This window comes from Typopeltis vanoorti, chromosome 8 (assembly GCF_054136105.1).
Source record: "Typopeltis vanoorti isolate ZY-2024b chromosome 8, IOZ_Tvanoo_1.0, whole genome shotgun sequence".
NCBI classification, from domain to species: Eukaryota; Metazoa; Arthropoda; class Arachnida; order Uropygi; family Thelyphonidae; genus Typopeltis; species Typopeltis vanoorti.
Genome location: NC_143556.1, coordinates 128,818,540 through 128,831,471, shown reverse-complemented (window position 1 = coordinate 128,831,471; position 12,932 = coordinate 128,818,540). Strand labels below are relative to the sequence as shown.

General features: G+C 36.4%; 1 protein-coding gene across 2 annotated transcripts in view; it reads right to left on the bottom strand.

Annotated features, from left to right (window-relative positions):
- Positions 1–12,932, bottom strand: part of Caf1-55 (chromatin assembly factor 1 p55 subunit) — a 215,614-nt gene that overhangs the window by 14,114 nt on the left and 188,568 nt on the right. For both annotated transcript variants that reach the window (XM_090396934.1, XM_090396935.1), the window contains one exon: positions 4,658–4,768. In XM_090396934.1, the coding sequence (XP_090253060.1) occupies positions 4,658–4,768 (111 nt within the window). The remainder of the gene's footprint in view (positions 1–4,657; positions 4,769–12,932) is intronic.

Below are 12,932 nucleotides of genomic sequence, written 5' to 3'. Positions count from 1 at the left end.
TTCCGACTAATTTCTCTCTTATTCCATTGAATTTATTCAATTGACTTGAATGGTAGGAAGTATATTGTAGGTATATGGTAGGAAGTATATTGAAGTATATGGTAGGAAGTCAATTGAATTTATTCAATTGACTTCCTACCATATCAGCTTTGTTGATTGTGTTGTCTATTTCCATATGTAATTTACCATCTTCACTAAAAATCGTGCCTAAGTAGCTGAAATGTTTTACTTGTTCCAGATGTTCCCTGTTCACAACACAGTTGACATTTTCAACAATTCTACCTATTTTCATTGTCTTTGTCTTTTTAATGCTCACCTTCATACCATATCTATTACAACAGTTATTCAATTTAGTCAGGGACTCTTGCAAACTTGTAGTGGATTTATTTAGAAGTATAACATCATCCGCATAAAGCAAAGAGCTGACATTAACATCTCCAATTCTGATATCATGTTTAATACCACTTTCCTTCATAATGTGATCCATATAGATAATGAATAACAGAGGGGATAATGTACATCCTTGTCTCACACCAGATTTAACATTACACTATCTTCCTGTACATCCTTCAATTCTAACTGCCGACTTACAATCAAATACAGACTAAGTACTGCTTGATATAATGCCCCATTGACACCATATAACTGTAGCATATTGAATAGCTTCTCTCTCTCTCTCTTGGCACCTTGTCAAAAGCCTTTTCCAGATCGACAAAACTTAAATACAGATCTTTGTTATATTCCCATGCTTTCTCAACTATTTGTCGTAAAGTGAACATCTGATCCTGACAGCCTCTATTTGGCCTGAATCCAGCTTGTTCTTCATCAAGCTTTTCTTCCACAATTCTTCTCAACCGTTTCTCAAGTATGCTTGCATAGATCTTGCCAGGAATACTCAGTAGGGAAATACATCTGTAATTGTCACATTCAGTTTTATTTCCCTTTTTATATATGGGTACTATGAGAGCTCTATTCCAATCATCGGGAATTCGTCCCTCTGTCCAGGCTTTCTGAACTATACAGTGCAGCCACTGTAAGACTTTTATACCACCATATTTCAGCATTTCTGGTCGAATATCATCTACTCCTGCTGCCTTACCACATTTCAAGCCTTTGATGGCTTTTTCTACTTCAAGTATGAATATGTATTCCTGACTGTATGCCTGTTGTGTGTTTTTTACTACTGTGCAATCACTGCTTGTTTCATTAAATATCTTTATTTTCTACAAGAGTTGAAGTACCTCACCGAGCTCTGGATTTGCATTATACACTGGAGAGGAGATAGTGGGTAAACAACTCTGAGTGTATAAATTATACACTTTTGGTAGGAGGTTTCTTTGGCATGCAACTCTGCAGCATAGTTACTGTAATCAACTGGGATCTGGTTGGCGATTGTAATGTTAGGAAACAGAGTCAATAGAGATCGCTGATCTTGAACCATCAGTATAGATGAGCAAGAAATCAGAGTGGGCTGCTTTGTGTGCACTGAACAATGGAAGGTAGACAGATGAGTGTAAGAGACTTCTGTAGTTAACAAAGTGAAAGGTTACAGGATGGAGTACAAGCCTGTCATGAAAGAATGCTGTTTTGTTTGGTGAAGGCAATGTTGTCAACACTCATGCCAATAGCTTGTTTGGGCACATAGCAAAAGGATGGATGGCAATGTTGTCAACACTCATGCCAATAGCTTCTTTAGGCACATACCAAAAGGATGGATGGCAAGTCTGATGTGTGTGATGCAGGGCCTCCCAACATAGATAAGAGAGACTAGTCCATGTAGGATGATCTGGAAGGGACTTTATTTTTAGGGCATAATTAAGAGACAAATGTTTTTGTCTAAGTGATAGAGGGTTTCATTTCATTCAACCAGTAGCTAATTGGATATCCTGATGAAAGGTCAGGTCCAACCACTTTGATTATGGGACTCACAATCAAGCTCTGAATGTACAAGAACAAACTTTGAACGTTCAATGCTTTTTTGCACTTATCCAGAAGATGACGAATGTGTAAAGAAAGTTAGCTTTCTATCAAAGATGAGTCCCAAAAACTTGGCTCCTGGAACAACGACAATAATAATTTTTCCTATTCTTAAATCAGGATCAGGGTGGAGAGTGCATTTCCAGCAGATGCTTTTTTTTTTTTTGTAGATAACCTGAACTCATTACAAAGAGCCAAAGAAGATACACAATTGATTGCTTGTTGAAGTTGTCTTTCAATGACCCTTGTATTACAGGAGTGACAGTAAATTGTAAAATCATTGACAAAAAGGCAATTGCCTACTGTGGGAGGAAGCTATTCAGTAATTGAGTTTAATTTAAAAATTGAAAAAAAAAAAAAAAAAACTAAACAAACATAGAATGTTCTGTCAAGAAAGGAAGATGTTAAATATAGAAACAAGATGGGGGATTTTTTTTTCCCATATTCAACTCATCAGTCCAGTGTCATACACTAATGTCAGATGTACCAGGAATAAAGGTGAAGAGTTTTTAGTATTGGTATATGTAGTGAAATCAAACATTATAGACATTCTTAGAGTGAGATGGGGAAAACAAAGGAGGATATTGTTATAGGAAGAAAATGTGATGGGTTAGTTTATTCAGGAGGAAATGGGAGTACTACCAATGATTGCAGAGGAATCTAACCAGATTAGAAATCTGCAATGGTGGTGATGGTAAGATGAGTAATATAGAGATGGGTTTGAGGATGCTTTGCATGAGATAGAGATTAACTGGACAGAATACACAACTATGTGGTGCTACTGATCACGATCATCTAAAACAGAACTGTAAACTGCATAGACAGATAAATCTTATAAATACAAGGAGGACTATCATTATGAGTGATTTCATTTATAGCGATAAATGGGAGGGAAGATAAATAAAACATGTATGATATGGGAAAATGAATTTATGGAATTACTCAGGGATAACAAACTTAAGTAGAACGTGATGAAAGGGATTTGTAGCACATTTTATCATTCAAAAACAATGCTCTAGTGATAACAGCTGTAAGAGCTTTGTCTAAGAGGGGGCATAAGTGGAACTATCAGGCCAAATGACATGAGGAAGAGGGCACTTGCACTAATAGGAAAACCTGAAGAGTAAGAACACTTAGATAAGTGTTCTGAGGAAGGTGAAATATAAGAGGATGAAAGGGAATAACAAGCAATTTGCTGAGAAGCCCTCAATGCCAAACTCATCAAATGCTTTGGAAAAATCAAGTGTGCCACACCATGTTTCTGATTTCCATGGCATGTGTTCAGAGGTGGATGATACAGGCAAGATGGCAGAATCCATATTGGTAGTCACTGATCAGCTGAGTTACTGAAGTCTCATAGATGAACGTTCGTCTTTTTCCATTGCTTTAGATAGCACTAATGCGAAAGCAATTGGTTGATAGTTTAATGGTAGACATCTCATTTTTTTGGAATCAGCAATATATGCCTTGCTTCCAGCTGTAAGATGGACCAGTGGAGTATAACAGTGTAGAGATCATTAAAAAAAAAAGCACTAATTCAAGAGAACTTCTTTTGAGCACATTTGGTGGGATTCTATGAGGCCCATGAGGATTCTTTCTGAAAGACTGTTACTCATGTCACTTTTTTTCTTTCGCAGTTGTTCCAAAAACTCTTTCATACCACTCATTTATATATCTCTCCCTTTTACACAACAGCATCCTCCACGTTTACTTATTACCATGTTCTTTTCACTCACGCATGATACTTCCAGTTCCGATTCAGTCACGAAGTGTAATAAATGTAATAAAAGCATATACATGCTTTTACTGCTTTGCTTGAAAGCAGTAAAAACTCAGTTTCAGTCAAGTGTCTTTATAACTTATGTATTTTAAACATATACAAACATTAAACCAATACTACTGATTTTGGCCATACTAAATTACAATCCAGTAAATTCACTTCTTAAAAAACATAATGCTACACGTAAATACAATAAGTAAACAATGTACAACTATATAAAAGCAAGCAATTAATCATGCAGTTCTCACAACATAAATACACTAACAGAAAATTATAATTTTCTGTTAGTGTATAATTTTCTGTATGGATATGCTGATCGTCTACAATAGGCATGTGGAACTTACTAATTTAATAAGCTGAAAGGCTATTTTACCGGCGAACATGTTAATAGAAAGGGGAGAGTTTTTTAAATAGCCTTTTTTTCATGCCGAAAAAACTATCGGCAGGCCCAAGAGCCTGCCCATAGTTTTTTCGGCATGAAACTCTATGGATTACGATGGATTTCGATCCGAGTTTCGTACCCGGCTATTAAAAACATAAAGGGATTTACCATCCCCCTTTCTATTAGGCATGTGGAACATTTACTCCTGGAACAAGAGATTTTAATCTCTTGTTTCAGGAAAACCAATTGTCATATACTACATACAATAAATTTTAGTTATGGCTTAGAAACTCTACTTTTTATCATAATATGCCATGAGAATGCACTAAATCACACACAATGATAGGCAGGAACTGGCTGCCTACTCTCTTAGGAAAAGTTTTAAGTAATTTATTTTTTAAATTCATTTAATATGGTTATCGTTTCTTTCTTGAATTAAAACACTGCATAAAATAAGAAATAATATGCCTTTAAAAATAACCCAAACACAATTACAATTAGATAAAATTACATCTTACCATTTGCCAAACCTGCATGATATTATCTTCTGACACTGAACAAATTACCCAAGGCTCGTTTGGATTCCAGGAGAAATCTGATATTTTTGCAGTGTGACCTCCATGAATAAACTATGATGGTACAAATAGTGAGAAAAATTTTCAATTATTAGTTAAGACTGAAAACACATTTAATACACACACAGACTAGCTAACACATGTCTAATAATGCTAGAATCAAATTTCTGGTATATGCTCTTAAGGGGTGTGTAGAGAATACTATAATAGCACATGATTATTACCAGCTTCCTATCAATAATTTTCTTCAAAAATGTCTGTTATTTGCCAGAACTTCAATAATATTATGATTTACATTTTGGTCTTCTAATTATTGCTAACTGCAATTAAACCATCTAGATCTTGGTGGTGGTGGCTGTTATGTGCCATCCAGTCGTTTTTGACTCTTGGTGATATTCTAAACAAAGGCTCTTCATCCTGTTCAGCCTCACATCATTTCTTTCAGCAATTGTAAGTTCAAGTTGTTGTTGTCCATCCAATTCTTTTGCAGTCTCCTTCTTATGCCCTCAATCTTCCCCAAAACATGACTTTTTTCCAGTGATTCATCTGCTCGCATATGCCTAAAGTACATTACCGTCTGTTTAGCAAACATTGCCTACAAGGAGCATGTAGTCCATGGGATTCTTAATAGTTTCTCCCATGCCCATTATTCAAAGCAATCAATTCAATTTCTTTCTTCTTAATAATAACGACAGGAAACTTTATATCAGTTTTTTCAAATGAAGGTCAGTTAGCCAATCTCATACGGAGGTAGCAGGTTTTTTCTCCCAGAAACTCAAGTTTTTAATCTACGTACAGGAAAATCGACCTAGAGAACACACACAATTTACAGACAAAAAATACTAGTGGTAGTGGTGAGCAGCAGATGACGTGTGTAGATGAAGGTGACAGTAGCGATTCTGTGAAGTTAGTGAATTAATGGTGGAGACAGAGAGTTGTAGAGTGGAGTACCCTCCCTCGATGAGTCCTTGGAGGTGTCACATAATAATAATAATGCTAATTTAATGTGGCAAAGTGAAAGGTTATGCATGCATTTTGGAGTGAAAAGATTACCAGCATTGTGCCATACTGATGAGATTGTATTCCAGGAACTTGATTAAGCCAGGGGGTGTTGGTGGACAGGGAGTTTAAATTTAGAGGACATATTGCAAAAGTGGCTAAAACAGTTCATAGGATTACTTGGTTAGCGAAGAATACCTTGAATTGTAGAGATAAGGTTATTATTCCTCTTTATAAGGCTTCATCTAGATTATTGCACACAGATTTTGTTGCCTGGGTTTCTTGGAGATGTGCATGAGGTGGAAACAGTTTCTGAGACTAGTAACTAAGATGGTGACAGGACTACATAATGCCCCCATATGAGGAGGGATTGAAGATTTGAGAGTTACAAAAGCTGGTTGGTTGGTAGATAAGAGGCAATATGATACAGATTTAAGTTGCTTAGAGGGATTTACAGGATTGATGTGGATGAAATATTTCAGTACGTGAATAATGTGAAGAAAACTAGAGGTCATCCACATAAATTGAGTAAGAGTGTGGTTAGCAAAGGAGTGAGTACAAGTTTTTTTTGCTTGGAGAGTGGTGAATGAGTGGAATAGATTCCAGAGTCAGCTGTGTGCACATTGTCAGTGAATGATTATGATAGACATTGTGCAGGCATTGACAATTGCTGATTAATATATTTTTTTAAAGCCCTTTCACGGTGAGTCTAAGGACTCAATGGAGGTGTGTGTGTAATAATCCAGCTTTCACAGGAAATATCATTGCTTTGACAATTCTAACTTTTGTGGCCTTACACCTTTATCTTTCACAGGTTTGACATATCCTTTTTTCCCATGACTATCTTTCTTTTAATTTAATTTTCACATTTAACATCATTTCTTATTCTGGACACCAGTAAATCATTACTTTCAACAACCTCTATCATAAATTCATCTAAATTGCCAGAAGCCATCATTTTTGTTTTGCTGATGTTAATATTAAGCCCAGCTTTGTCTAATAGAATCAACCACTCCAGATCTTTCCTAGTTTCTGCTATAAGGGTTGTATCATCTGCATATCTTGAATTATTTTTCTGCCACCAATGTTAATTCCAACTGGGTCTTTGTCATTTTTGTCTAAGTTAGCCATTCTCATAATGTATTCACTATAGATATTAAAAAGATAGGGTGAAAGAATATAACCCTGCTGAACCAATTTTTCCATCATCTTTCTCCAAAGACTGTTGTTTATTGAAGCTTCTTAGTCATCATACACCTCTCTCTTATCAAGAGAATTACATGCTCAGGTATTCCCATTGATCTCATTACAATCCAGTCTATTGTGATCCATGTAATTAAAAGCTTTCTTATAATCAATAAAAGAGATGAGTACTTCCTTCTGAAATTCTTTTGTTATTGGTACTCTTCTGGATTTTTTCCTGCTATCAAGCATATTTTGTTATCCTTTCCTCCTCCAGTGATTTTATGGAACATCAAAGACCTTAGTTTAACTTTCACACATGGTGCCAAGTTCCTCCTTACTATCTTCATTTTTAATATGCTTCTGCCACTGATGCTATCTTTGCCCTTGTCACTCCCCCCCCCACTACAACTTTCATAATGGTCACTAATCTTTGATTAACTATTGTATTTCTAATCCAACTCTCAGATCCATAACTTAAAATTGGTCTTATATACTGGCAGACCTTGTCAGCCACCTCTCTTCATGAGATGCTGGATGTCATCATCATCATCATCATCAAATTCCTGCCATGTACCCTCAAGGGGTGTACAGGATATGACAGTACCACATGAAAAAATTACATCATTACTAACTTCCTATCTACAATTTTCCTCCAAATCAGTCTATTACTTGTCAAGACTCCAACATTATCAGATCTTATATTTCTATCGTCTAAGGCACTTTGTACCGTATCAATCCACCTATATCTTGGTCTTCCTCTGGGTCGTTTTCCTGCCAACCTGGCAGAGAACACTTGTTTTGCTAATCTTTCCTCTCCCATTCTATTTAAGTGACCATACCATCTGAGATTAGCTCTGCTAACGCATTCCTGGATGCTGACAATGTCAAGTTCTTTCCTAATATCCTCATTTTTAATATGATATTGCCATTGATGCCATCTGTTCACGCCTCTAATCTTTCTCAGGACTCTCATCTCTGCAGTCTCTAGTCTTTGGTCAAGTGTTTTACTTCTGACCCAGCTCTCAGATCCATAAGTTAAAATTGGTTTGAACACAGTCTTGTATACAATTAATTTAGTGTTCCGACTAATTTCTTTCTTATTCCATATGAATTTATTCAATTGACTTCCCACGATACCAGCTTTGCTGATTCTGTTGTCTATTTCTATATTTAGTTTACCATCTTCAGTAAAAATTGTGCCTAAGTAGCTGAAATGTTTTACTTGTTCCACAGGTTCTCCATTCACAACACAGTTGACATTTCAATGATTCTGCCTATTTTCATTGTCTTTGTCTTTTTATTGCTGACCTTCATACCATATCTATTACAACAGCTATTCAATTTAGTCAGAGAATCTTGCAGACTTGTAGTGATTTATTTAGAAGTATAACATCATCCGCATAAAGCAAAGAGCTGACATTAACATCTCCAATTTTGATATCAGGTTTAATACCACATTCCTTCATAATGTGATCCATATAGATAATGAATAACAGAGGGGATAATGTACATCCTTGTCTCACACCAGATTTAACATTAAACCATCTTCCTGTACTTCCTTCAATTCTAACTGCTGACTCACAACTCAAATAAAGACTAAGTATTGCTTGATATAATGCCCCATTGACACCATATAACTGCAGCGTATTGAATAGCTTCTCTCTTGGCACCTTATCATATGCCTTTTCCAAATCTACAAAACTTAAATACAGATCTTTGTTATATTCCCATGCTTTCTCAACTATTTGTCGTAAAGTGAAGATCTGATCCTGACAGCCTCTATTTGGCCTGAATCCAGCTTGTTCTTCACCAAGCTTTTCTTCCACAATTCTTCTCAACCGTTTCTCAAGTATACTTGCATAGATCTTGCCAGGAACACTCAGTAGGGAAATACCTCTGTAATTCTCACATTCAGTTTTATTTCCCTTTTTATATATGGGTACTATGAGAGCTCTACTCCAATCATCGGGAATTCGTCCCTCTGTCCAGGCTTTCTGAACTATGCAGTGCAGCCACTGTAAGACTCTTATACCACCATACTTCAGCATTTCTGGTCGAATATCATCTACTCCTGCTGCCTTTCCACATTTCAAGCCATTGATGGCTTTTTCTACTTCAAGTATGGATATATAATCCTGACTGCATGCCTGTTGAGTGTTTTTTACCATTGTGCTGTCATCACAGCTTGTTTCATTTAGCAGTTTTTCAAAGTAATTACTCCATACTTCAAGGATATCTTTTTCTCCTGTTTTCATTTCACCTTTATCATCTCTAATTCCTTTTACAGCACTCTTTCCTCCATTCCTAAGCTTCTTCAACAACCTCCAGAATATTTTGCCATCTTCTTGATATTTATTTTCTATATTCTTGCCAAAGTCCTCCCATGACTTTTGTTTAGCTAGTTTTACACACTGTTTAGCTTTCTTACATTTGTCTCTGTATTCTGTAAGAGCACAAGCTGATTTATTTGACAGGAACTTTTGATATGCTTTCTTCTTTTCCTTCACTGCCTCTTTAACTTCCTGTGTCCACCAGGGAGTTCTGATTTTTTTATCCTTGCACACAACCTCACCACATGTCTCTCTGGCAGAATCAATCAATGTTTCCTTCAGAGTTTGCCACTGAATCTCCAAGGTTTGATTCCTGTTCTCAAACTCTTTCATTTTCTTTTCAATAATATTTCTGTATTTTAGTCTACAGTTCACATCTGAGAGCTGCTCAACTTTTATTCGCTTTAAAACTTTCTTATATGTTATTCTTTTCAATATGAAATTCAATTTTATCCTGCTCAAGACTAAATAGTGATCACTTCCAATTTCAAATCCTCTGTACACTCTGGTGTCCTGCACCAGGGAGAAAACATCACTATCAACAATAACATAGTCAATGAGACTTTTCTTATTCCTAGCCTCTTCTCTCCATGTGAATATGTGCACATTTTTATGTTGGAACATGGTGTTAGTAATAACCAGTCCATGTCCTGAGCAGAAATCCAACAGATATTTGCCATTATTATTAGCTTTGCTCTTTTCTCCAAATTTTCCCAAAATATTTTTGTATGTCTCACAATCATTTCCTACTCTACTATTTAGATCCCCAACAAGGACCAACTTTTCCTTTTTCATTGTGTCAGTTGCTTTTTCTAAAGCCTCAAAAAATTCCTCCACTTCTACCTTAGTAGAACCTTCTGTGGGACCATAGGCACAAATAAGTCTCATTGTCCAGTTCCCCATTCTCATATTTGCCCACATTACTCTACTTGAGACTGACTGCCATTCAAGAAGATTAGCCTCGTATTTTGTGTTGAATACTATGGCTACTCCTTCTTTTCCTTGACTGTCATTGCCTGAATATAACATTTTGTATTTATTGCTCAGAAAGATCTCACCAGTTTTGGTCTTTTTTGTTTCAGTCACCCCTATTATGTCGATCTGGTACTTATCTAATTCCTCAGCTAGCTCCATTTCTTTGCCATTCAGGCTTCTTACGTTGATAGTACCGATCTTTAACTCTGGTGATGTTGAGTTGGGGTTTGTTTTCAGATTTGTTCCAGTAGCTGACTTTTCGCTGTTCACCCTGGTTCCCTGGCGAAAACAACGAGGGCCTTGTTTAACCGGGCGTCGTCCCAGCCGGCATGAAATTTTGTCATGTTGTACCATCATTTTTTATTTTGGTTTAACCAATAAGAATACAATTTGTTCGGCTAAATCCCAAATTGCCAGCCCATCCTCGTTCGTTCAGTATCAAAGTAGATACCCAACAGGGTGCACCACGAGAAGGTGAGGATTGGACATTAGGTCAGAAGCCCTGGTCGGTTCTCTGCATTCCTTTAAAGGCTATGTGGAGGTCTCCTCTCAGTTATACAGCTTTGACCCTTAAGCACCCCGATGCTGGATGTTGATAGTGATAATCTTGGGACCAGATATCTCTAACTGAGTTGTGTAAATACTAGTTAATGAATAACAGTGTACACCTGATTTTACATCAAATCTTTCTTCATGTACTTCCAATTCAAAGTGCTGACTTCAAGCTTAAGTACAGGCTATATCTCTGTATAATTTTACATTTGCATCATCACAAGTGGGCAAGAGCATACTAAGGAGCAAGTGCTGGCTGGCCAGATGCATAGACTATGGAAAATTAGAGATTGATTACAGCAGCAGATGGACATTCACATTAGTGTGTACATGCACTGTGTGTGTGTGTGGTGTGTGTGTGTGTGTGTGGGGGGGGGTTCTGGAAAGTTCTGATAAACACCTAGAACAAAATGGTATTAAAGAAACTGATACAACCATAAGAAGAAAGAACATATTTGTAGCAGAGTTGTGAAGGTAAATTCTTATATCTGCATATGTTCTTTCTTGTGGTTACATCAGTTGCTTTAATATAATTTTTGTTCTAAGAGTTTATCAGAACTTTCCAGATCCTCTCTTTGTACTTAAGACGAAGAACAAGCACCTTGTGATTGCACTTATGCTCAGAGTTAGAAAACTCAAGATTGCTTTCTAGAAAGCTTAGTGGGAGGAGGGGCAACAGGAGAGACATTCAGTTGGTTCCTCCCAAATTAATGGAGAGTTTTTCATACAGCAGAATAAGAGACCACTCCTAGCAGTTGCATAAGACGTGAACAAGGAAGCGAGCCCCTTCCCCCAGAGATAGTGAAGAAGTGGGGCTTAATGCACTCTTGAATATGTGCATGTATGTGTATGATTAGTGTGGAAATTGCAAATAAACTTAAAGCATGGTTTGACTAGCACTGTGCTTGAAAATAAGGGCCTCCCATGATAAGTCTTTTGATTCTATGGTATATGAGTGGTGATGATAACTAAGTCACAAAAATATTATAAACTAACTGATGCATAAACTGACCTTATTAAGACTCAGCATCCTAATAGGTAAAGCCACCACTGCTCCTGATAGCAAAGATGGAGGCTACCTTTTTACTTTCCATGGAATAGTGACTTCACTGTTTAGTGGAAAATGTTCAAAGCAACACACAGAAGTGCTGTAGAGAACAATGCAAAGATTCATTAATAACAAATCTAAAATGGCTCAAATTTCTCATTTGCTATTTAACTTATCATTATTATTATTAGACACCTCCAGGGAGTCCAAAGACTCATTGAGGGAGAGTGTGCCAACAGCATCGAATGATTGATTCCCTTCCAACTACTAACCACACTCAAACTTGCTTAACTTTTTTCATGAGCCATTAGTAGCAGAGGCTCTACCAATCGACTAACATTTGCTGACAAAGGATAACTGAGATAAAACTATTCACTGGAATAAAATGCAACATAATACCAAACATTGAAGTATGCAGATAGATTTAGACGATACTTAACATCAGATATAGAATAAAAATATGCATTTTACTATAAACCGAGAATTCGTATAACCTGGAAATGTACACAGGCAAAAATCTACTGTATGTAGCAGCATATGACAGTAGGACACATTTTTGTAGTTTCATATATATACCACATCAATGGCCTATCCAATTTGTAATACTGGTACAATCACTGCAGCAATTAAAATCAACTGTAGGCAATATTAACCACATCCACGGCCATCGATGTGTATAAACATAAAGGCTGGATGTGTGGTTAATTGCCAAAGGATAAGTTACTACATGTTGAATAGAGACATGGACATTAGACATAGTATAATATTTTAAATAATGGCTTCACACATGTAAGAGAAAACTAAATAGAATTTATTATTCCTGCATTTATTGCTCAACAGTCATGAGCTTCACTCAGCGAGAAGGCAGAAGAACTGGTAACAACATTTAAATTTTGAATACAAAAAAATTCATCACACATTAAGCAAAATATATAGGAGTAATAAATTCTATTTAGTTTTTTCTTACATGTGTGAAGCCGTTATTTAAAATATTATGCAATAGCAAAAGGAAATATGAGGTATCAGCTATTCTGAGACCAGCACAAGAAGATACAGGAATATAAAACTAAGGTATGCCCAGAGTAGGAAATCTTGGAAGTACAATGTGAAATTACCCAGGAGTTCGAAA